This window comes from Castanea sativa, chromosome 9 (assembly GCF_040712315.1).
Source record: "Castanea sativa cultivar Marrone di Chiusa Pesio chromosome 9, ASM4071231v1".
Lineage (NCBI taxonomy): Eukaryota > Viridiplantae > Streptophyta > Magnoliopsida > Fagales > Fagaceae > Castanea > Castanea sativa.
In genome coordinates this window covers 45,671,633-45,694,034 of record NC_134021.1, presented here as the reverse complement: position 1 = coordinate 45,694,034, position 22,402 = coordinate 45,671,633, and the positions used below count along the sequence as shown (strand labels likewise).

General features: G+C 33.3%; 3 protein-coding genes across 6 annotated transcripts; all 3 read left to right on the top strand.

Moving 5' to 3' along the window:
• The first annotated feature begins 1,818 nt into the window (after positions 1–1,818).
• LOC142610521 (uncharacterized) lies at positions 1,819–10,510 on the top strand. Of its 4 annotated transcripts, none has more exons than XM_075782331.1 (7): positions 1,819–5,615; positions 6,867–7,206; positions 7,355–7,441; positions 8,035–8,156; positions 8,502–8,580; positions 9,030–9,425; positions 10,127–10,510. In XM_075782331.1, exon 1 carries the CDS (start codon positions 1,853–1,855, stop codon positions 4,505–4,507), a length of 2,655 nt encoding a protein of 884 aa, XP_075638446.1. In that variant the 5' UTR covers positions 1,819–1,852; the 3' UTR covers positions 4,508–5,615; positions 6,867–7,206; positions 7,355–7,441; positions 8,035–8,156; positions 8,502–8,580; positions 9,030–9,425; positions 10,127–10,510. The 4 variants fall into 4 exon arrangements, with proteins under 4 accessions (XP_075638446.1, XP_075638447.1, XP_075638449.1 ...); XM_075782332.1 differs by having other exon boundaries at positions 8,497–8,580; XM_075782334.1 differs by lacking the exon at positions 9,030–9,425.
• LOC142609314 (cytoplasmic tRNA 2-thiolation protein 2-like) lies at positions 5,491–10,175 on the top strand. Its single transcript, XM_075780887.1, has 7 exons — positions 5,491–5,615; positions 6,867–7,206; positions 8,035–8,160; positions 8,497–8,580; positions 8,652–8,758; positions 9,030–9,425; positions 10,127–10,175. The coding sequence occupies exons 1-7, from the start codon at positions 5,491–5,493 to the stop codon at positions 10,173–10,175; spliced, it is 1,227 nt and encodes a 408-aa protein (XP_075637002.1).
• An 8,939-nt stretch (positions 10,511–19,449) lies between the features above and the next one.
• LOC142609313 (putative pectinesterase 52) lies at positions 19,450–21,921 on the top strand. Its single transcript, XM_075780886.1, has 5 exons — positions 19,450–19,718; positions 19,862–20,021; positions 20,179–20,415; positions 21,093–21,343; positions 21,759–21,921. The coding sequence occupies exons 1-5, from the start codon at positions 19,450–19,452 to the stop codon at positions 21,919–21,921; spliced, it is 1,080 nt and encodes a 359-aa protein (XP_075637001.1).
• Positions 21,922–22,402: the final 481 nt, after the last annotated feature.

The following is a 22,402-nucleotide window of genomic DNA, read 5'->3' as shown; positions in this document are numbered from 1 at the left end:
TACAACATGTATACAAAAATATTTTACAACATGGATACTAAAAATTACTAAATTTTGCAAATTTACGAGTGTGTACGAGTTTTTTTATGGGAAGGAACAAAGAAATGGGGAAAATAAAGACTTGGCTAAATGGTTAATAAGCAAGAAGAGCCCTACACATAAGAAAAAGAAAAGGAAAATTGCAAAAATCTTATGAGCATAAATAAACTCTAGTAGAGACAGGAACTTAATCTTCGATGAACAAAAGGCCAATAAACTCAAAGATCCAAGCTTGAGTTTATGTCTCCAATGCTCTGTTATAATCTTAACTGCTTGCTTACAAATTGTTGTATATAATTCCAAGTTTGAATATTTATTCTAATGAAGATAACAATGAAGGGAATACAAGTATTGTGATGTTACGTCTTATCATGCTTGAGGTGGCTGTATAGTGTATATGAACCTTACTTGAACTCCAAATTTTAATGAAGAAAAATTGAAACCAAGATTATGAACCTGAATATTAGTCCTCATGCATAGTAAATTCTTTCTTGGATTTTGAATGCGTTTGGATAGGAGGGCTGCGTCCACTGGCCAGTTTTTTTTTTTTTCTTCCACGCGCATGTGTCACTGTTTATTGGTCATGAACAGTGATTTTAGGCCAATGAACAGTACTTTTTGGGATGAACAGTAATTTTTACACATTAAAAAATTATTTTTGTACAGTATTTTCAATTTTCAGTTTTCAGCAATAAGTTCTATCCAAACGGACTCAAATTTATTGCTCTTTTAAATTTTCAGTTGTAATTTATTGAGAGGAAGTATTATAATATATCATGTGTATTTTCATCACAGTCACACATAATATCCCGTTCTTGTGATTTCACCCAAAAAAAAAAAAAGAAAAAAAAGAAAGGTAAAACACTACTCTATTGCCCAAACTTGTAAGATTATAACTTATCCCGTACCAAACTGACTCACTACCTTAACCTCATCTTCATCCATTACTCAAAAAAAAAAAAAAAACTTTCTTCACCCACTATTTAATTTGATTACAAATCACCCATGTTATATCTTGAATCAATATATTAAATATTTACACAAAAAAAGAAAATCAACTTTTGCCAAAATTCAAAAGCATACCTTACTGATATCCAAAAGATCAGTCCCTGCTTTTGAATCGCGCAGCTCAGCTTGGTGGCTACAAATCCAATATAACTAATTAGCACCCAAAAAATTTATTTAACCAAGAGAGAGAGAGAGAGAGAGAGACTATATATTCGTAAAAATAGAGAGAATGGCATGAAATTAGGCAAAAACGAACAAAAATGAACCAAATTAAACTGGAAATTTGAGAGAGAGAGAGAGAGACGGATGTTACCTGTCTTGTGTTAGGCAAAAATGGAACCAAATCCCCTTTTCTTTATTATCTGTTTCTCTATTCATCTTTCAATCTCTTCTAACCTAAAAAATTAGAAACCCAGGTAAAAGTTAAGAAACCAAAAATACCCACCTAAGAACAATACATAAACCTAAAAGACCCAAATCAGCAAACAATCAAATATTGAAACCTACAAGGAAACAAATACAAACACAGATCTTAAGAAAAAATAAATAAATTTTGATGAAACGGAGAAATAAAAAAGAAGAAGAAGAAGAAGAGAAGAGAAGAGATATCCCCCTATTTTTTATTATCTGTTTCTCTATTCCTCTTTCAAGCTCTTCTAACCTAAAAAAATTAGAAACCCAAGTAAAAGTTAAGAAGAAAAAGTAGAAGCCAAAGACACCCAAAATACCCACAATACCATATACCTAAAAGAGATCGGTGCTGAGGCTGGGTTCCAGTGAGAGGTTGAGGTTGAAGGAGTGCAAAATGGAGCTATCGTCTGAGTGGAAATCCCTCTTCCCAATATCATCAGTTTTCAAACCTCCACTGCTCCTCACAGAATCAGACTCAGACTCAAAACCCATATTGGGTCCACTCTTCTTCAACCCTGAACCCAAAACCCTTTCTCTTCTCTTCACCTCTCCATCTCTCCCAAACCCTTTCCTCCAAACCCAAACCCAAACCCACAACCTCCTCTCCTCCCTTCGCCTTCCTCTTTCCAACTCCCTCCTCCTCTTCTTCCCCACCGGTCCCAACTCCGACCGACTCGGCTTCTTGCTTCTCTCTATCAAAGCTTCCTGTTTCCACACCTGGGGCGCCAAAGACGATGACGTTTTACACGAAACTACCGGCTTCGAGTACCGCATTCTCAGGATTGCGGTTAACCCCAACCCCAACCCCTTTCCAGGTAATAATCATAATCAAAATCATTCCACTGTTACTGTTGTTGGGTATTTGCTGGCTTCTACATTGTGCTCTGTGCATTGGTTTGTTGTTCAGGAAATTCATAATTCTGCTAAATTTCCCAGAGTTTCTTGTTTGGGTTCTAAGGTTTTTAAGACTAGTTCTGTTGTGTATGCTTGTTGGAGTCCACATATACCCGAAGAGAGTGTAGTTTTGTTAGAAAGTGGTGCTTTGTTCTTGTTTGATTTGGAGTCTTGTTTTAGAAGAAGTAGTAGTAGGACTTCCAATTCCAATTCCAATGCGCGTTTTAGAGGGACTAAGTTGCCTGTATCGTGGGATGCTGATTCGGGGAACTGTAAATGGTTGAGCTGTGAATTCAGTTGGCATCCTAGGATTTTGATTGTTGCCCGGTCTGATGCTGTTTTCTTGGTCGATTTGAGGTTTGATGGGTGTGCTGTGAGTTGTTTAGCTAAGGTTGAGATGCTGAGGATGTATACTTCCGTTCAAAATGAACGGTTCCTTACGTTTACAATGGCGGGATCTGATGGTTTCTGTTTTGCATTGGCCTCAGATAGTTTGTTGGTTCTTTGTGATGTGCGGAAACCAATGATGCCGTTGTTGCAATGGGCTCACGGTCTTGATAATCCGTGCCATATTAATGTATTTAGATTATCGGAATTGAGATCAAACTCAAGGGATGATAAATATAGGTGGGCTTCTAAATCGGGTTTTTGTATAATATTGGGATCTTTTCGGAATTGTGAGTTTAATCTATTTTGTTATGGACCTGCTATACCAACCCCGAGAGGATCCATTGTTTCTGAAGTTTCGAAAGTTTTGAAAACCCATTATGCATGGGAGCTTCCTTCAGATCTCTTATTGTCGGGTCGTGAGTGTCAATGTGGAAGTTGTCTTGTGAGAGAGGAGATTTTGAAGGATGATCTTCCTGAATGGATTGATTGGCAGCATAAGAAGGAATTGGCTTTGGGTTTTGTCATTTTAAACAAAGATCTATCAGCAATGCTTTCTGAGTCGAATGAATTTGGTGGTTTTACGTTGATAAGACTTATGTCATCAGGGAAGCTTGAATCACAAAGCTATTGTGCCTCGTGGAAGTTGAAAGAACTTCACACAGAACGGTTCCATTTTAAAGATAATTCCCTGTATATTTTGGATGATGAGGAGTACAAATTTCCTAGAAGATTTAAGTATGTGAAACTTGATAAACTCTCTGCATATTTGAATGGTAGTCTAACTGAAGTCCTGGTTTCAAAATTGAAAAAGCCTTGCAAGGGTCCTCGAGAAAAGGAATCTTTTAGCTCAGAATCTCATGAAATCTTGTGTGAGAAGTTGAAGGCTTGTGGGTTTGGTCGATCGAGATCGCCTCCTGCAGTCTCTGTTGTTTTTAATGACATCAGCTCGCCAGCAAGCATACATGAGGTTGCTTTGAGAAGGTTGTGGGCAGGCCTGCCAATGGATCTCTTACAACTGGCCTATTCCAACTACTCAGAGTTCCTTGAGGTACTTTTGGACCAGAAAAAAGTATCTTTGGAATTTCTAGTTGTCCCTGACCTACCTCAATTGCCTCCTTTCTTCCTAAGAAGGCCTTCATGCCGTAGCAATAAGTGGTCACACAAAGTGCAGCGAGATGACGCTCTAGTGGGTCCAGTACTTCCTCTTCCTATTTTACTTACACTTCATGAGTATCGTAATGGCCACTCAGAATCGGAAGAAGAAGCAGGTGTATTTTCATTAGAGAGGGAAATTAGCCTGCAATGTGATGAAATCAAGCAGGTGGCCAGTGAAATGGCCTTGTCAGATTCCAGTTGTGAGCTTCATGGTGACCAAGCTGTCTCCCTGGCTGACGAAAGAGAAGATATGTGGGGCAGGACTCAAAAACCAAAACCTTTTTGTTTATACCATCCAGTTGCATTTAAGTGCTCTACCATGGATCACGTACAGGACAATGTCTTTAAGGATGAGAAATTTGATAACCTGATTTTTAAAGTGCCTGAGAAGAAGCATGTTCCTAATGGCTTGGTGGAAACCGTTGGACCAGAACTGTTTGATGATCTCTGCCCTGCTGATATGAGATTTGATACTTCTGCCAAGAACTTCGGGCCAAATGAATTAAAGATATACAAAGTTTTGAAGAAGAAATGGTCTAAATGGCAAGACGGATTTAATTTATATCAGCAATTTTGCACAGAGTCTAAATTCCAAAAGCAATCGGCATGACAGTTAGGTTTTCTCCCCAAATTTTGTAAACATTCCCCTCCCAAGTTTTTTTCTCCCATCTCTTCTTCTTCTTCTTTTTTTTCCCCTCCTTTTAGTTTTATTTAGGAAGAATGAGGAAAAGATTACATGTGATCTGATGAAACTTCAGAAACTGCTTTTGTACAGAATACATCAAGAAAGATTTTTTTAGTTTTCTGAGAATCGGAAGATGATTTTAGTGATATGATGGCAGCTCTGAAATTTTTTTAATTGTTATAATTCTGTAAGTTCCTACCTTTTTATGTAAAAATATGCCAGGCCATGTCAGTTGGTGTGCACAATATCTTTTCTCTCTTTCCTATGATATTTTAAAGGTCTGGAGCTAATTTGCTTCAGTGAGCTGTATTGACTCGCTTGTGTTCTGTTTTTTTTCTATTTCTTAGTGAATTAAATGAACACCAGCGTGCTATACTTGAAGAATTAGCGGAGGAGGAAATAAATCCTCAAACGGTAACTTAGCTGAAAGGAAATTGATGAGATTTTTTTTTTTTTGGTTGTTGTTGTATGTCCTCATAGTTGTGTGTAAGATGCTTATCATTCATTTGAACTTGGATACCTGTCATGACTATATGAATGGTGTAAGTTTCCACTATAAACCAAGTCTAGGCATAATGTAATTGTGTGCATAAACCACTGTTGTAGCTTTCTTACATTGCATACTGCATATCTTATACTGCTTTATGTGAGAGCAGACGAGAAGCTTAATCCATTTGTGCGGGATTCTTATTATCATTTTTCATAAACTGGTTGTTAGGAGACCACTTTGTTTCATGTGCATAAGCCTCCACTCGGTTTGTAAAGAGGTGGGGTTTTAGGTTTAGTTTTCAACATCCAAAGGCAAAATAAAGGTAGTAGTAGGAGAAGAATATGTCTCTGCCAATCAGAATCAGAATCTGTGTATAAAATGCAAGAGCAAGGAGCCCATTGGTGGCGATGAGGGGCGGATGTTCTGCATCGAATGCTTTCGAAGCAACTTATATGGAAAGTTCAGGCTGGCTGTCACCTCCCATGCCATGATTACACCTACCGATAACGTCCTTGTTGCCTTCTCTGACGGCCCTTCCTCCAGGTTTCCCTCTCACTCTTTTCAGAACTCTAAATTGATGGTTCATTTGGATGCAATTATTTCAAGAGAATGATTTGGATTTTAGTTTTTGGTTTCAATAACTTCCAATAAAGTTGAAAAAAGGGCAAATTTTCTCTATTGATAAAATTCATTGGGTATATTTAAGCTTTATTTATTTATTTATTTTTTTTGATAAGTAACGAAAAAAATATATTAGAGAAGAACACAGCCCCGTACATAGGAAATGTACTAAAGAGGCAAAAACATCAAGAAACCAAATTACAATGATCAAGCAAAATAGGAAGGGAAAGACAAGAAAAAGATGGTAAAACTAAACACCATTCCAGAAGAGTAAAAAAGAAAAAAGACTTAATCTCAAGAATGGACCGATCGCGACCCTCAAAACTTCTAGAATTCCGTTCCCGCTAGATACACCACATCAAACAGTGTGGCACCATCCTCCAAATCACTATATTGTGATGACGCCTGAAATTGCAAGCCCAACAATCCAATAGATCCACTACCCTTTGCGGCATCACCCAACAAGTACCAAACAAGCAAAAGACCATACTCCACATCTCAAAAGCTATAGGACAGTGAAGGAGGAGATGATCAACAGATTCCCCACACCTTTTACACATATAACACCACTCAAGGACAACAAAGTGCCTTTTCCAAAGATTATCAATAGTAAGAATCTTGCCTAGAGCAGCAATCCAAGAGAAAAAAGCAACCCGGGGGGAACCTTCGATTGCCATATCATTTTCCAAGGGAAGGGAGTGGCAATGGGGGGAGGGGAAAGGGAGTGATAATACCCACTCACCACAAAACCACGGCTGCTGGCTAGCTTCCAACAAAGCTTGTCAGAACCTACACCCCGCACCTTTGTGGAATAGATTAAAGCCATACACGAATCCAAAGAGTGTGACTCTTGATCATTCACAAAACGGCAAAATTGTAGGTTCCCAAAAATACTCCCATTTGCATAGCACATAACCTCAGAGACCCAAGCATCCCTTGTTCTACTAATATTGTATAAATTTGTAATATGTGGATTACAAATGATTAGGTGTATTGGTGTTATTTCAGATCCATAACATACATGTTAAGTGTTTTTGTTGGAGCAAAATCTAATTCATACCAAGCAGCAAACATTCAAATCCCTTGATTTAAAAAAAAAAAAAAAGAATAAATCTTCAAATCCAAATGCAACCTTATGTAAATATGTTTTTATTTCATTTTATTTTATTTCAGGGTGGCTTTACAGTTTGTACATGAGTTGCAACACAAGTCCCTGAAGAACTTTGACGCAAGTAGAGATAGGTCGTTACTAGTGTTTCGTGTTGGAGTTGCTTTTATTGATGAAACAACCATTTCTCCACTTCCTTCTCACGATATCGACAGAGCAATTCAAGACATCAGATTGATCGTATCCAATCTAGCCCCGCCAATAAAACAGTTGCATGTGGTTCCCATCGAAAACATCTATTCTGGTGATGGGACGAACAGATTGAAGAATTTGCTAGATGCTGTTAGTGATACCACTGGAAAAGAAGATCTTTTGCTACATTTACAGATGTCGTCCTTGCAAAAGGTTCGTTCTAGATACTTATAAAAAAAAAGTTCATTATAGACATTTCAATTTCAATATAAAGCATTTCTCAAAAAAAAAAAACAATATAAAGCATATAAGAAAGGTAAGAAAAATTGACTAATCGCATAATTTTTTGTTTGTTTTGCAGGTTGCCTCTGAAAGTGGATACAACTAGATTGTACTAGGATTGTGCACATCGAGGATTGCTTGCCATGTGATTTCAGCCACAGTAAAGGTTTGCTTTTATATACTCTTCAATGTGTCATAAACTCATAATCACGTATGGAGGCCAATTGACCACCTGTTTAACTTGGGAACATGCATTCTTTTCACACGGTGGGTATATTACTACTGCAATTTAGCGTCATGTCCATTTGTGAGATGCAATTTTATGTTTCTCTCAGACATGGATTCCTAATATCCTATTGAAATTATTTCCAGAATTTCGTATTGTCTAAAGTTGTTGTGGTGACCGACACCCTGTCAATCAACTTCAATTAAACATTTAGCAAAGAAAAACTCACCTTAAGAAGTGATGTATATACGATACCGACTTTCCTAGAAAACAATATAATGCATCGTTTGACAACTTTTCAACTTGCTTATCAATCTGTCTGACCTTTATCAGGAATGCTGCATCATTATATTTAATTTCATCCATTTTCTCTTAATCAGCTTTCTTTTCGCATCAAATATTGCATGAAAAAAAAAGGCTGAATTTTTAGTAAGCACCAATTAAAATTTCAGCTCATTGAAAAATACTGCTCAATGTTGGTTGGCACCTTGTGCTGTTATAAATTTATAGTTGCTTTTTACCCCTCTTAACAGGGCCAAGGATATTCTTTGCCGGCAGATATACAATATGTTGATTCAAGGTGGGAGATACCAATAGTGCTTCCACTCCGTGACTGTCTTGTGCAAGAGCTGAACATGCTTTGCCACCTTGATGGGTTTGTAAGTCATGCTTTTGTCCATTCATCTTATAATCTTTTGTTCTAATATATGTAAAGAGCCTTGTAAATTAACTAGCACCTCCTAGTGCTTCCAACGAAGACATCAGGGTTCAAATTCCCCCACCTCCAACTCTTGAATTATCAAAAAAAAAAAAAAAACTTTTGTTTACATGACTATTAATAAAATGCTGTTATAACCGAGTCATATTTATTTCTTTTGCACCTATTTTTTGTATACATTTTTTTATTTAATTCACGCGCCCACGTACATCAAATAGGACTATGAATAAACCTGGTCTTTTACTAATTGATGATGATTCTCATCTTATCTTGACAGGACAGTTTAAAGACAGTGGAGTTGCTTAAAGGTCCTTGCTCTGGCATTAATGGCTTGGTATCGTCACTTGTAAGGATAGTGCAGGTAGACACATGGGATTGCATATCTTCTAATTCTTTTATGGTGGTCTCAAATATTTTTTAGAGTGTCTTTAGGGGAAACTCATTGGAAGATTAGCTTCTTTTGACTGGTTGAAAAGTATGATTCTTGTGGTGTTCATCACTGCTGAGAGGATTTATGGATCTGTTAAGGCTACCCCACCGTAAAGTCCAATATTGCCTTTGGACCAATAAAAAGAGTATATGATTTGTTCCAATGCATCTGTAGATGTGATTGTAAAAGTAGTTATCGAAATGTTGGTTTTAGAGATCAGAATAGATTAACTTACTGAAGCTACTTGTATACAAATTTTACACCTTAAAAGAGAATGCCTTTTTGAGCTTGTTAGAAATATTCACTCCAGCTTTCTACATTTTTTTTTTTTCCAAATAGAACCTTGATCAGCAAATTTTCTATGAATCTTTTTTGTCCAGGAAGAAAATCCATCCCGAGAGTGCACAAATGTCAGAACAGCTGGAAAACTTACTCCATTTCATTTCAACAGGATTCCGGAGAGCGATGACTCTATCATCCCTTTGGCAACCCGAAGGTGTCAAAAGAGATAATCTAAAGCCTAATGAGTCAATATCCTCAGAGTCATTCTGTCCTATCTGCAATAGCCCACTTAACAAATCTTACATGCTAAGATTGAGCAATCTTGGGAGTTGCCAAACAAATTCTGATAGTTTTGGTACTGCCTGCTGTTCAAGTTGCCGCTTTCAGATACTTCCAAAGGATCCCTCATCAATAGATCACTTCTATTCCCTTTTACCCCAGCCATTGGTTGCCCGAGCGAAGCGTAGTAGCTATGATAATCTTAGTTTTCTTAGGTGAGAGTTTTCATTTACTATTAGCACTAACTCTTAGATTTATTTGGGGATTACACATGGTTGGAACTTTTATAAACACATTGATCTCACATTGGGCATAATAGCATAGCTGATATATATGTGTGTAAATAGATAGATAGATACATACATGGGTGTCAATTGGCAAATAAAAGAATAATGTTGGATGCTAGATGACTTGGAGCAGATTTTGTACCTGCTAAAAGAAAGGGAAGAAGAAAATATGTTGGAGCTTATTGTATCATCCTTTTTGAATGCAAACTTGAAGATGTGGAAGGGAAGTTCTAAATTAGGATTTGTCATAATCATTAGATAATGATTTATGGAGATTGTATTTTTGAATGGAGGCAATCTAATTATCTAAATGTTGATCTGCTACATAATGGGGATCACTTGTCTGCACTTGGTTCTGGGATCACATGCTAGATATTTGCCACATTTTGTCTTCTGCACTACAAGTATTTTGGTACTTCAGTTATGTCTTTCTCATCCCACAGCAATATGGGAAATTGTTTGGGATTACTTGTCTGCACTTTGTTATTAGTGGGCCTGGTCCGATTCTGAGTGTAAAATAGTAGCATGAGTGCCCTAAATTTATGGGTACATTGTAACTCTAAATCTTCTACACACAAAGCGTCAAGCATTCTGTACCAGGTTTAACCTATTTTATGTGTTGTTTTCAGGGAGCAGATACAAGATTGCTTGCTTTCAGACAGTGAAGATGAAAGTTGATTTGACTTTCCCTTTCCTATGGTCCTCAATTTTTGAAGCATATAATTCATTTTTGGTGTTGGATCCTATTACAAATCGCTCAGTTAGACAGTTACACAAAGATAGCTTCAACATGCGGTAACAAATGAACAAGAATCTAAAGTATTTACTCACATCAGTTCAATTGCCTGCCTTATGAATGACAGCATAGCTTTCCTGCCGTCTAAGATGATATATAAACGGTTATCACAGTTTTTAAATCTTTTGTACTTTGAAGTGGAAGATATTACTAGTTGGTTACAGTGTTTATCATTTTACCTATTAATCAATTTGAATCCCCCTCCATTGGTTGAAAACTTATATTCTTCTTTTTTTCTTTTTTTCCCTTCGCTTCATAAATCTTGTTTGCCTTGGTTCCTAAGAATTTTGTTTTTGTCCAACTTGTTTCTATCAGTTATCCATAGTAATAAAATGAGATCAAATAATTATCGCATATGGAGTTCAAAGGCTCTCAATCTCTCCATTTGTCCAGAGACTCCAGACCCTTCAGATTCCAACCATTGTGGGTGGCACACCCACAATTCCCAGAGATGGTGAGAGATGATTGGTCTAAGAGTTTTTACTTGCAAAGGGTAATTAAATAGTTCATTGTTGCAGCTCAAGTATTTCAAGTTAACCAAATTGGTTATCTAAAGAGGAAGGAGCAATATTGTGCAGTTCTGTTTCTGATCACAAATTCAAACCAACTTTTTCAATCATCGAGCCAAATCCAATTTGGGATATGCACAGGCACACAATGTACACCTGCTTCACTCAGATTCTTTGATGATTCTACTTTTATCATAATGAATGGTTGCGTTAAAATGCTTCCAGGGGTACTGTGAGCTTTCCTTCTCGCTTCTTTCTTCCTTGTTGCTTTAGTCATGGTGTGCCTGTGAGCAACGGCCTAAGATTCATACATGTTTCTCGTTGGATGAAATTAAAATTAATTTGAGATGTTTGAATATTGGTTTTCTGTTGGATTACTTTTGTGAACATGAGATTTACTTGGCATTAAGAGTGGTGTATTAGATATATAGGACTAATTGTTCTTTAAATGAGAATGTTGAGATTAAGATGGAATGATTAGATTTGAAATGATTGAGCTAGGTTGTTGACAGTTTTTTCGATTTGGTCTAATGGAGGGAAATTTTTTTAGAATTTAGAATTTGTGGTATGTTTGGGATGATATTATATTTTTGAAACTCTTGTTAAAATCATGCATATACATATTTTTTTCATTTGCTACTAGTAAAGTTTACCAAGGTGATTGACAGTGTAAGGCTTCCATATAAGGCTCAAGACCTTTCCTTTCCTAGGTGACGTGGGATTTAATCATGATTTGTTTCTCCCTTACTTTAGCCCAATTAAGAGATCTTTTGTACTTTTGGGTCCCCACGATCCAGTTCTTTAAAAAAAAAACATAGTCCCTTAAGTAAGATGTCTAAAATTCTCTAATTAAATTTAATTATGTTATTGTATTATATTTGTCATTGAGTTACATTAGTAAATTTTAGTATCCTTTGGAAGATAATTTCGTATATATATTTGTGTGTGTGTGTATTTGAATTTAAATTAAGAAGTCAAAGTACAATAATTAAGATTAAGAAAAACTCCTTAAATTTATTCAAAATTTAAATTAGAGAGAACATAAATGCATAGTGAAGTTCTTTTCATGGTGACAAAGTTAGCAACCTTTTATAGTATTGTTTTTATATAGTTTGATTTTTTAATGCACCGCATCAAAATCTTACAAATGTAATTAGGTGGGTGTTCAATGAGATTCTTTGACTATATATAATCTATATCTATACCCATCAAGTTGTTAGAAGTCTTAAAACCCAATGCTAAAATTAACAGAGAATGAAGAGAGCCAAAATTTTTATTTTCTGTTGATAACCCACTTGCAACTTGCAACTTGCAACTTGCAACACATGCTATTCATTCTTTTTTTTTTTTTTTTGTGGAGAATGATGTTAGTTCTTATCCATTATATATAATACGAGTCAGAGTTGTCATGGTGGGAAAAGGGGTGAGAATTAAAAAAGATGAAAAAAAGAAAAGAAAAAGAATCAGCATTAAATGAGCCAGGTGGAGTACTGTGTCAAATTGTACAACAAGTTCAGATTTTAAATTGCTTCATACTAATTAAAATTTCGAGCTTTCATATAAGGTATAGGACCTCCAACATAGGCAATGTAGGAGTCTGTGTGATTTTGGTTCTCTCTCACCTCACCTCACCTCACTTAAGGGGTTTTTGGGCTTCTCAGCATTGAAGGTTTTTAAGAAGGTAACCTAGTGATTTTGTGGCATTTTTATCATTTTTAAGGTAACGGGGATATCATAAAATTGAATTAGGGATGAGTCATAAAGTTTGCTAGGCAAAGGCTTTTAGTAAAACTGGGTTTTTGGTTGAGCCTCACAAATAGAGTGGGCTGGAAAATGGTACTTTGGATCCATGTAAGGGCTATTGGGCTAGACGAGATTTGCGTCTCAATTTTAGTTTGGAAGTTTTAGTTGTAAATTGGTTGCTGAGTTGAACTGGGTGAAGACGCATTAGATTTATTTTAATCTAGTTGGACTGAAGCAAATGACCCCAATTTATATCTCCATTCATTGACCCGATAAAAATTGATATCAATGACAACTCAATGCAAGTCCGATTTTAGTCAATGTATAGTTTTAGCAAGACTCACAAGAATCTTGTTTTTTGTCAACTAGTCATTAGATAAATTTAATGTAACTCACGGATAAAATGAGTTGATTTTTGGAAATTGAACTAATTCTGGTACCAACAAATAAAATAGAATTGTTGGATTCATCAAAACATACATATAAAACCAAGTTGCACCTGCTGCTTTACACACAAAAAAAAAAAAAAAAAAAAAAATTCACTCAGATTCTTTTGACAATTCTTCTTTTACGTAATGGTTACATTGATATGCTTCCCGGAGCACTGTGAGCTTTCCTTCTCGCTTCTTTCTTCTTTGCTGCTTCAGTCATGGTGTGCCTGAGACTGAGAGCAATGACTTTTATATAATGCTAACGGGAGGTGCCTATGCCTGCAGCATAATCATATCATCCAACATCAGCTACTTACAATTTTTTTTTTTTTTTTTTTTTTGAGTTCAGTTACTTACAATTGATTGTTCATTTTTAAGAATATTCTCCTGTCACCAATTCAAACCATATTCCAACCAAGACAATATAAATTATTAGCTTGCAATGCATCTTCACACAAAATTAACAAGTGAACTTAGGGGTGCGCATGGGTTGGGTTGGAGGTATAAATTATTATAATTCATATAACATGTCCAAATTATATTCAAAATTCCTAAGTTCATCCAAATTAATTCTCAAAATACCAAAATCAATCAAACTAAAAAATTAAATAAAGGTAATAGAATAAATTTATATACATGATGGGCTAAGCTGGGTTAGATGGGTCGAAAAAACTATCAATCTAAACCCAACCTGACTCAAGGCTCAAAATAAAATTCTAACCCAACTCACTAACCATAAAAACCAATTTAAGATGTCAAGTTAGGTTGGTTTACATCCCCTACTACAAAAAGTACAAAGAAAAACGAGGTAATAAATTAGAAAAGTGTATATAAATTAGAAAAGTAGGGAACTCCAAACAATCGAATCGAGTAGCATTCATGAAAACTCATCTCAATTAATGTTTCTAGTATTACTGTATTAGGAGGGAGAATTAATCTAATTAATTACCATATCTACCCTTCAAAAAAAAAAAAAAAAACACCAAAGGCCCATCTTAAAGCTAAAGTGTTTTCTTTCATACCTCAAAATACGACCTCAGCCAGTCAGCCTCAGGGAGGTATTTGTAGCGCCTCGCTCTTGACAGCCTCGTGTCGTGTCTCTTCTTTTCCCTTAGCTTGGGAGAAGCTGCATGCAGCTAGCATAATTAAAAGACAATCCATCAGGGCCATAAAAAATATATAGGATCATGCAGTGATATAAACTACAGCAATCCACTGTCAAAGGAAACGAATAATTTCTACAAAATAATAAACTGACAAGGCTTTATCACATTCACCAAACAAACAAAAACAAATAAATTTTGTGAAGCATTATAATATCAAAATATAAATTTAATGATGTCAATTCCAAAGCCTAAGGGAGCTTCCATCATGGCTGAACTTGACACACAAAACCCGCAAGAAACTTCTAGTTAGAAAAATTAAGATCACCTTACTTGAGAGAGAATCTGTTGGTTGTGACCTCAATATGTGCAATAAAAATTCCTAGTGTAAAATTCTTTTATCTATTTTAGCATAATTTTTTACTTCAAAATTATATAACCATTTTTATAAAGAAATCCACGTCAAATTATCTATTTTACACTACATTTTATTGAAGTATTATTTCTTTATCAATTTTTTACTACTCTCTCAAATTATCTCTCTCCATATGGGTAAAGTATTATACCTCTCTCAAAGATGTGAAAAATGTTGAATCTTAATTTTAGCTCTCATCCCCTTAAAATATTATCCACATCAAGCATATTATTCTTAAAATTTCTGGCATCTTTGCTACAGTGGAGTGTCATCTTTGACACCCTACCATGTAGCAAGTTGCTAGAGTTTTTTTAATTTTCTTTTACTTTTTCTCTCTCTCACTCTCTCTTGTGCTGCCTCTAGGAATTATAAATAATAAATAAATAATATTTTAATGAAGTGGTAAAAAAAATAAAGCATTTAATGTTGGGTGTATTATAAAGTAAAGTGTTAAAATAGATAAATCAGTATTTTGAGATGTTAAATGCTATATTTTTTGACATTTTCATGAGAATGCTCTAAAAGATATATTTGTATAAGAACAGTATTTGTGCATAAGTTGATGTGGATGATTTTTGTGGTTTTTTTTTGTTTTTGAGAAATAGATGATCTTTGTAGCTGGTTGTGCAAAATTTACCCTTATGCCATTATATAAGAACTAGTATGAATGCTCTTAATGACCATCCTAAAAAAGATTCCTAGAGCCGCCATTGACATTTTACAACCAAAATTAATCCGTATATACAAATTGAAATACTCATACAATTCTTCATTACACATATGTCGTACATTATACAACCAAAATTAATGCCTCCAATATCTGATTTGTTACTCCATCTAATTGATGCTTCTCACCTTACTCGTCTATGAAGTAATGATTTCCACAATATTAGAGGGGAGGTAGCAATGAAGTAAGATAAAATTTGAGGAAATCAAAGGATTTGATAAAGAGATAGAGAAGAAGAGGCTAAAAAAACTTAATTTTAGGAAAAAAAATTATGAAAAGAAAAGTGTTCAACGTACAAATAATAACTTCAATAGTGTGGAAGGAAACATATAGGGGCGGCTCTACCCTTTGTTCAGGGGGTTCAAATGAACCCCCTGACTTCCCAAAAAAAAAATTATATATATTTATAATATTTTTTTTGTTAGTTTAATATATTAATTTATTTTTAAAAATATTTTTGCACAGCCTAACTTAAATCTTATACATCCTTATTACAAGTATTTTCAACTCTAAGAATACGAGTAAGTGTTTGTGAACTATAAGTGTCACTCTTTATTATAAATTTATATTATATGTGTGTGAGTGTGTCTAATATTAATTGTGTGCATTACTTTTTGTTATAATGTTATTTGTGTGAATAATGATGTGTGTGTACAGTATAAATATAATATAACTTTATATAATTTAATAATTAGGAATTAGAGAGAGTTTATTACATTTGTGTGTATTATTATCATGTCATAATAACTTTTTGTTATAAAGTCAGCAAAATTCAAGAAGAAAAATGGTAAAGTTATTGATTGTTCAAGCATTTAATTGGTTAAGTAGACACGTAGTGTATTATTTTATTTATGAATGAGTGTGATTGTGTGCGTCAATAATTAATACAAAGCCAATGAGTTAAGTTTATTCATTTAGTTTAAAATATTTTTATAAAAACAATGACAGATTAATAAATAATAACAACCGCATAAAAATAAAAATGTTAGACAAACTTAACAAAATAAAATGGTCATAGCTACCTACATTGGCAATAAATACTCATAATGAACAATCATGTAACAATTTAGAATTTGAAAACTTGTATAAGGAAATTGTAAAACTTCATTTTTTTGTCAATAACTTGATATATTCAAGATCTCTTTTTATTAAAAATTTTTTAATTTAAATCTCTTAATGACCCCTAAACGAAAATCCTGGAGCCACTACTAGAAACATACCTCTTTGAAAAGCAAGATGGTGATGAAGTGAGAAAAAAAATCGAGTAATGCTATAGTCACAAACTATTTTACAACATTTTTACAAAATGTTGATGTGACTAACCTTTTATTGGTTTTCATCTAGGTCCACCATTAATATCACTTTTCATTTACCAATAATTACTCATCACATCAACAGTTTGTAAAAAATTTTGTAAAATAATTTGTATCTCTAGCATTATTCAAAAAAATCTGTGAAGATCAAAGGAATTGTGGAAAGAAACTTGATAAAGAGATGAAGAAGAATAAATTTATAAAAAAAGAAAAAAGAAAAAAAGAAAAAGTGCGATTAGTAAAAAATTATGAAAAGTAATTACTCATTCTAATTAATGTAACTATTGAATTGTAAGAAAAGGTGCTTATGGTTATGGAATTGTATAGATTAAAAAGACTTTTTCTTTTGATGGAAGATTAAAAGATTAGTCTTATGGAACCATCAAACGAATTAATCAAAGAATTATACATTAGTTGAAATGACAATGCAAATGATGCTAATAAACAAAAGTAAATAGATTTTTCATAAACTTGCGATTGACTGTATTAATTGTTTTTCTTGAGAATTGAGAAAGTAAGTTATCGCTTATCTCTAGAGTCTAGACAAATCCCACGTGCAAGGGGTGTCAAATTTTTTGATAAACAGAGTTACCATAACATTTTCAAAGGCTATATCTTCTATTTAAATCAAGTCCCATTTTTCATTTTAATTTGCATTTTTTTTATGTAGATTCATTTAATAGAATAATACACAACAACTACTTATATCGATGAATAAAAGAGAATATATTTTTTTTACACTCATTTTACATTTGTTAATGTACATATTTTAAAAGAAAAAAAAATGTAATATTTACATCTAAGACATGAAAACGGATGTGAGAGAATAAAAGCTCGAGAATAATTTTTTCTTTTAATAATTGGACTATGAATAAATCTAGTCTCGTGCTTACTGATGTTTCTCATCTCAACCTGATGGACATGGGTCACAGGACTATGAAATGTTTTAGTGCTCTGTTTGTTTCAGCATCAACGTTTTTTGAAAAATGATTTATTTTCCAAAGAGCATTTTCTGGAAAACTATATCATTTTCCAGTGTTTGGTAACGACTTTGAAAATAAGCTTGAGAATGTTTTCCGGTGTTTGGTATGCAAATTTTTATTTTTATTTTTTATATTTCTTGCGTAATTTAAAACATGTGTATTATGTAAACCAACTAATGTAATTAATATAAATAAATAAAAAACCAAGAATGAATTTGGTTTTCATACTAAAATTTTGACAATAGATACAATCAAAATTAGTTGTCAAATTTTCATGATCTCTACCACTCATCTTGCTCATATATATGGACAGAAACATCCACACACACACACATACATACATACATATATATATATATATATATATATATATCAACCATTTGTCTATATACATAAAATTGATAAGGGAATACATATTTAATAAGTACAAATAACAATAACTTTTAATTTTCTACTCTTTTTGCTGGTATATTAATTGTCTAATATGGTCAACCATAAGTCTTTATTATTACTCAAAATTATGTATTCATATAATGCATCTACATAATATATCATCACTGCATAGTATCTTCATAATATATCTATCAACGAAAAATATTATCCTATGTAAAAGCAATTTAGAGCCATATAGGCACTGTGTTAAAAATTTTGTCTTTTACTTCATTCATTCATTCTTTCTTTCTTCTTTTTTATATTTTTATTTTTTTAGCACTTTTATGTACAAAAAAAAACTTCTACTTGGAATCCATCAAATCAAAAATTTCTTAGAAAATAAATAAAATCAAGTTTAAAATTTAAAGTAAAGAATTGAGATTTTGGTAGAGAGGAATGAAATAGTTACCGTTGCAAATATGTTCTCTTTTGCAAGTTGGTAGAGAAGAATGAAATAATTATTGAGCAATGAGGGAAAAAAAAATCTACTCAGAGAAATTTGTTATAAAGGGAAAGAGAAATATAGAGAGAGAGTGAGGGAGAGAGATCTATGGAAGAAGAGAAACCAGAGTTAGCGACTGTGAGGGTGTGAAGAAAGAAAAAGAAAAGGGAAGAGAGAAAGAGTGAGAGAGAGATTGTTTTCCAAAAAATTTTTTTGGAAAACAACCTATACAAAACAAGCTTTATTTTTATTAGGATTTTCCATTGACTAAAGATAGTTTTCCGCTGACCAGTTTTTCTTTGTACTACCAAACACTGGAAAATGTGGAAAACTATTTTTACAGAAAATTTTTCAGCAAAACAAACAGAGCGTAGATCAAAGAAAATGAGCGCCCTAAGAAAAAAAGAGAAAGATATAGTATATACCAATTTGAAATTACGTTGATTTGATTGCCATTAATAGAGGTCTATAATCAACTTCCCAAAACGATAATAACTAATTAATTTCCTTCCATTCTTGCTAATATTTCAGTTTCTTTGTCTTATATAAAGTAAATATTAATTTTCTTCGATCAACTAATTTCAAGGAAAATCCCCGTGTATCTATTGCAATATTATTTTTGCAGATTCACCATATGCCAAGCCGGAGCCGGATCTCTTAAAACTCTTCCCAAAACCAACATATATATAATTTCCATTTTACTATACAATTCACAAAACAATTTAGGAAATTTTATTCCTATTAATTTTAACTAACTAAATTTTATTCACGTAATTTATTTTTCCCTTTTATATATAGGCTATAATCAAGGTCTTTTTTTGTTGTTGTTGTTGAGATAGTACTATAATTAAGGTCATCACCTAATGCTTAGACTTTACAATTATATATTTTCTTACCGCCATTGTGCCATATACTGACAATTCTTCGTCCCCAAGAACAAACTGATCATTTTCTATATATATATATAAAAAAAAAAGAACCAAATTGATCAACACTTCAAAAAAAAAAAAAAAAAACTCAATAGTAATTAGTTGCGTCTGTGAAGTGTTTGCTGCAACATGTTGTGGCAAAGTGAGCTTGATGCATCTTCCAAACAGTATTCAACCAAAATGAAGCTTCTTCCAATATTTATTTTCTTCATCTTTGTTACCTCCTCTAAGGTTTCAAGGGCTGTAGATTGCAAAAATGAAAATATAATAAGGTCCACCATTACTGTGGGCAAGTCTGGTCCTGCAGGAGTATTTCAGACAATACAAGCCGCCATTGATTCGATTCCTTCCAACAATGATCAATGGATTAAAGTTCATATTTCTCCAGGCATATATGAGTAGGATTATTTCGTTATATAGTATTTAACTGCTCTTCACCATATATATCTGTACCATTTACTTCTTCTTTTTTAAATCAAAGAGAGATTAGATGTTTTTTTTAAAAAAAAATTGAAATTTGGGTTCATATATTAATGTGCAGTGAGAAGGTGACTATTCCTCCGGAAAAACCATGTATTTTTTTGGAAGGAAGTGGGCGCCATGTCACAGTTATTACACACGATGACCATTACCAAACAGATACAAGTGCAACATTCACATCGTCCCCAGACAACGTTGTTGCTAGTGGCATTACCTTCCAGGTATCGATCAAGGCACAAACTTGATGTATAATATATGAATGAAATAACATATATATATATATATATATATATATATATATATATATATATATATATATATATATATATATATATATATGCAGCAATTAATTAAGTTGTTGTCTATTTGTGTTGGCAGAACTCGTACAATCGGGCTTTAGCTCTGAATTCCTACTATAGCAGCATGGCAATAGGGGACCCAATAGCAAGGGCAGTGGCAGCCAGAATATATGGTGATAAATCAGCATTTTTTGAGTGTGGTTTTGTGGGATTTCAAGATACACTATGGGATGTACGAGGACGACATTTCTTCAAAAACACCTACATTGAAGGAGGCGTAGATTTTATTTGGGGCAGTGGCCAATCAATATATATGGTACATCATGATGACTGGTTTATTTTTTATTCAACTTCACAAACACTGATAATACTGCAATTCAATTAGTTTAGCAAATATATTTCTTTGGTAGCAAATGGCTAGGTCAAGGTTTCAGCATATGCTCATGGAAAATATTCATATTAATATTAAGGAAAAAAAAATCTTAACATCCAATTACACCTCTTAATTTTGGGTGAATGGATATTTTCATCCTTAACTTTAAGGTGTCTTTTTTTTTTCATCTTTTTTCTGTTACTCTAGTCGTTAAATTTTTAGCTCAATTGATAATTTTTTTTAAAAAAATAAAATATCTAGGATTCAACCTGTTTACACTAGAATTCTATCATATCTATCTATTTTTTTTTTTTTAAAAATCATATTCTTGTCAAATTAATTGAACATGTTGTCCATTGTAATCTATAAATTCGTCTAAACTTTAAGGATATAATTTGGAATTTTAACCTAAAAAAAAATCATTACAGGATGTTAATATAACTTTTAAGTGGGATTCTGATTAAGATAGATTGCATATTTGCTTGAATCTATCATTCAAAAAAATTTACCATTAGGGCAGAAAAAATTATCCATTTTTTAAAAAAAATTAAAAATTTTGATATGAGTTAAAATTATGTTCACCAATATAATATAATATTTGTTATTTGTTGTGTATGCAGGATTGTATGATAAATGTTACAGTAGGGACAATGCTCCCTCAAGGCTGTATGGGTTACATAACGGCACAACATCGTGAATCCGCAAATGAAGCAAATGGGTTTGTGTTTAGAAGGGGTAGTGTTTATGGGAGTGGCCAAGCTTTGCTAGGAAGAGCTTATGGTCCCTACTCTAGAGTCATATTTCATCAGACAACCTTCAACAATGTGGTAGCCCCTCAGGGTTGGGATGCTTGGGATTACCCAGGACAAGAGTAAGATTATTTTACTATTCTAAATACCAATTTATCTTTGTATATTTATTTATTATTATGATATTGTAATGTATAAACAAAACGAAAAAGAAAAGAAAAGACACAAGTTCTTTACTATATATATACTCTATGGTTGATATACATACAATAAAATAGTTTCCCTAGATAAAAATGAATTGATAATTTGATATGCCTTGATTTGAACCTAGCTATAATCAAGGTTAATTATTTGCATAATAAAAATGGAAAGCTTGCTAAATAAGAGATACGCTATATATGGTAAGTGATAGATATTTATCTCAATATTATATTGTGAGCAAAAGTAGGGTTAATTTGGAGGTTAGCCCATTTAGCAATTTCTTTGTTTGTATCAATATTATTTAGTCTTTTTTGTTTGTGTGCGCAAAAACAATAGGGACAAGTTTACGTTTGCTGAGGTTGATTGTCGAGGACCAGGATCTGACACTTCGAGACGAGTAAATTGGATGAAAAAGTTTAGTCCCTCTGATCTAAATCCTTATTCAGTATCAAATTTCATCAATCAAGACGGGTGGCTTAACAAACTACCATCAAGATAATTATTACCAATCCCTTTTTCTTTTTCTTTTTCTTTTTTTTTTTGGGTGTAATTTGCTTATTCTTCTTGACACAAAAAAGAAATAATCTTTTCTTAGAGTCATGATCTAATTTTATTGGTTATACTCTTTTGCACTAAGATTTGAACGATATTGACTGAATTTTTCCATTATAATATTATTACACTGATTGTAGGGGTCATTTGGCTATATATTGTCACAATAACAATAATGAAGTAACTTTTTGTTGAGGGTTTTTTTTTTTAATAGAATTGAGAAGAAAGAAGCATTGTGGTATTTTGGGTGCTGAAATTAGCTCATTTTTGCTACATGAATTGGAAATTGCATGTTATGTGGTCTGCATTTTCGGTACTTTGGGAGGCCAAAATATGGTACCAATTTCGGTCTGATATATGAAGTCTGAACTCTGAAGTGACCATTTTCGGTCATTGCATGGCCAAATAAGTCTGTTGGGACGTAACCG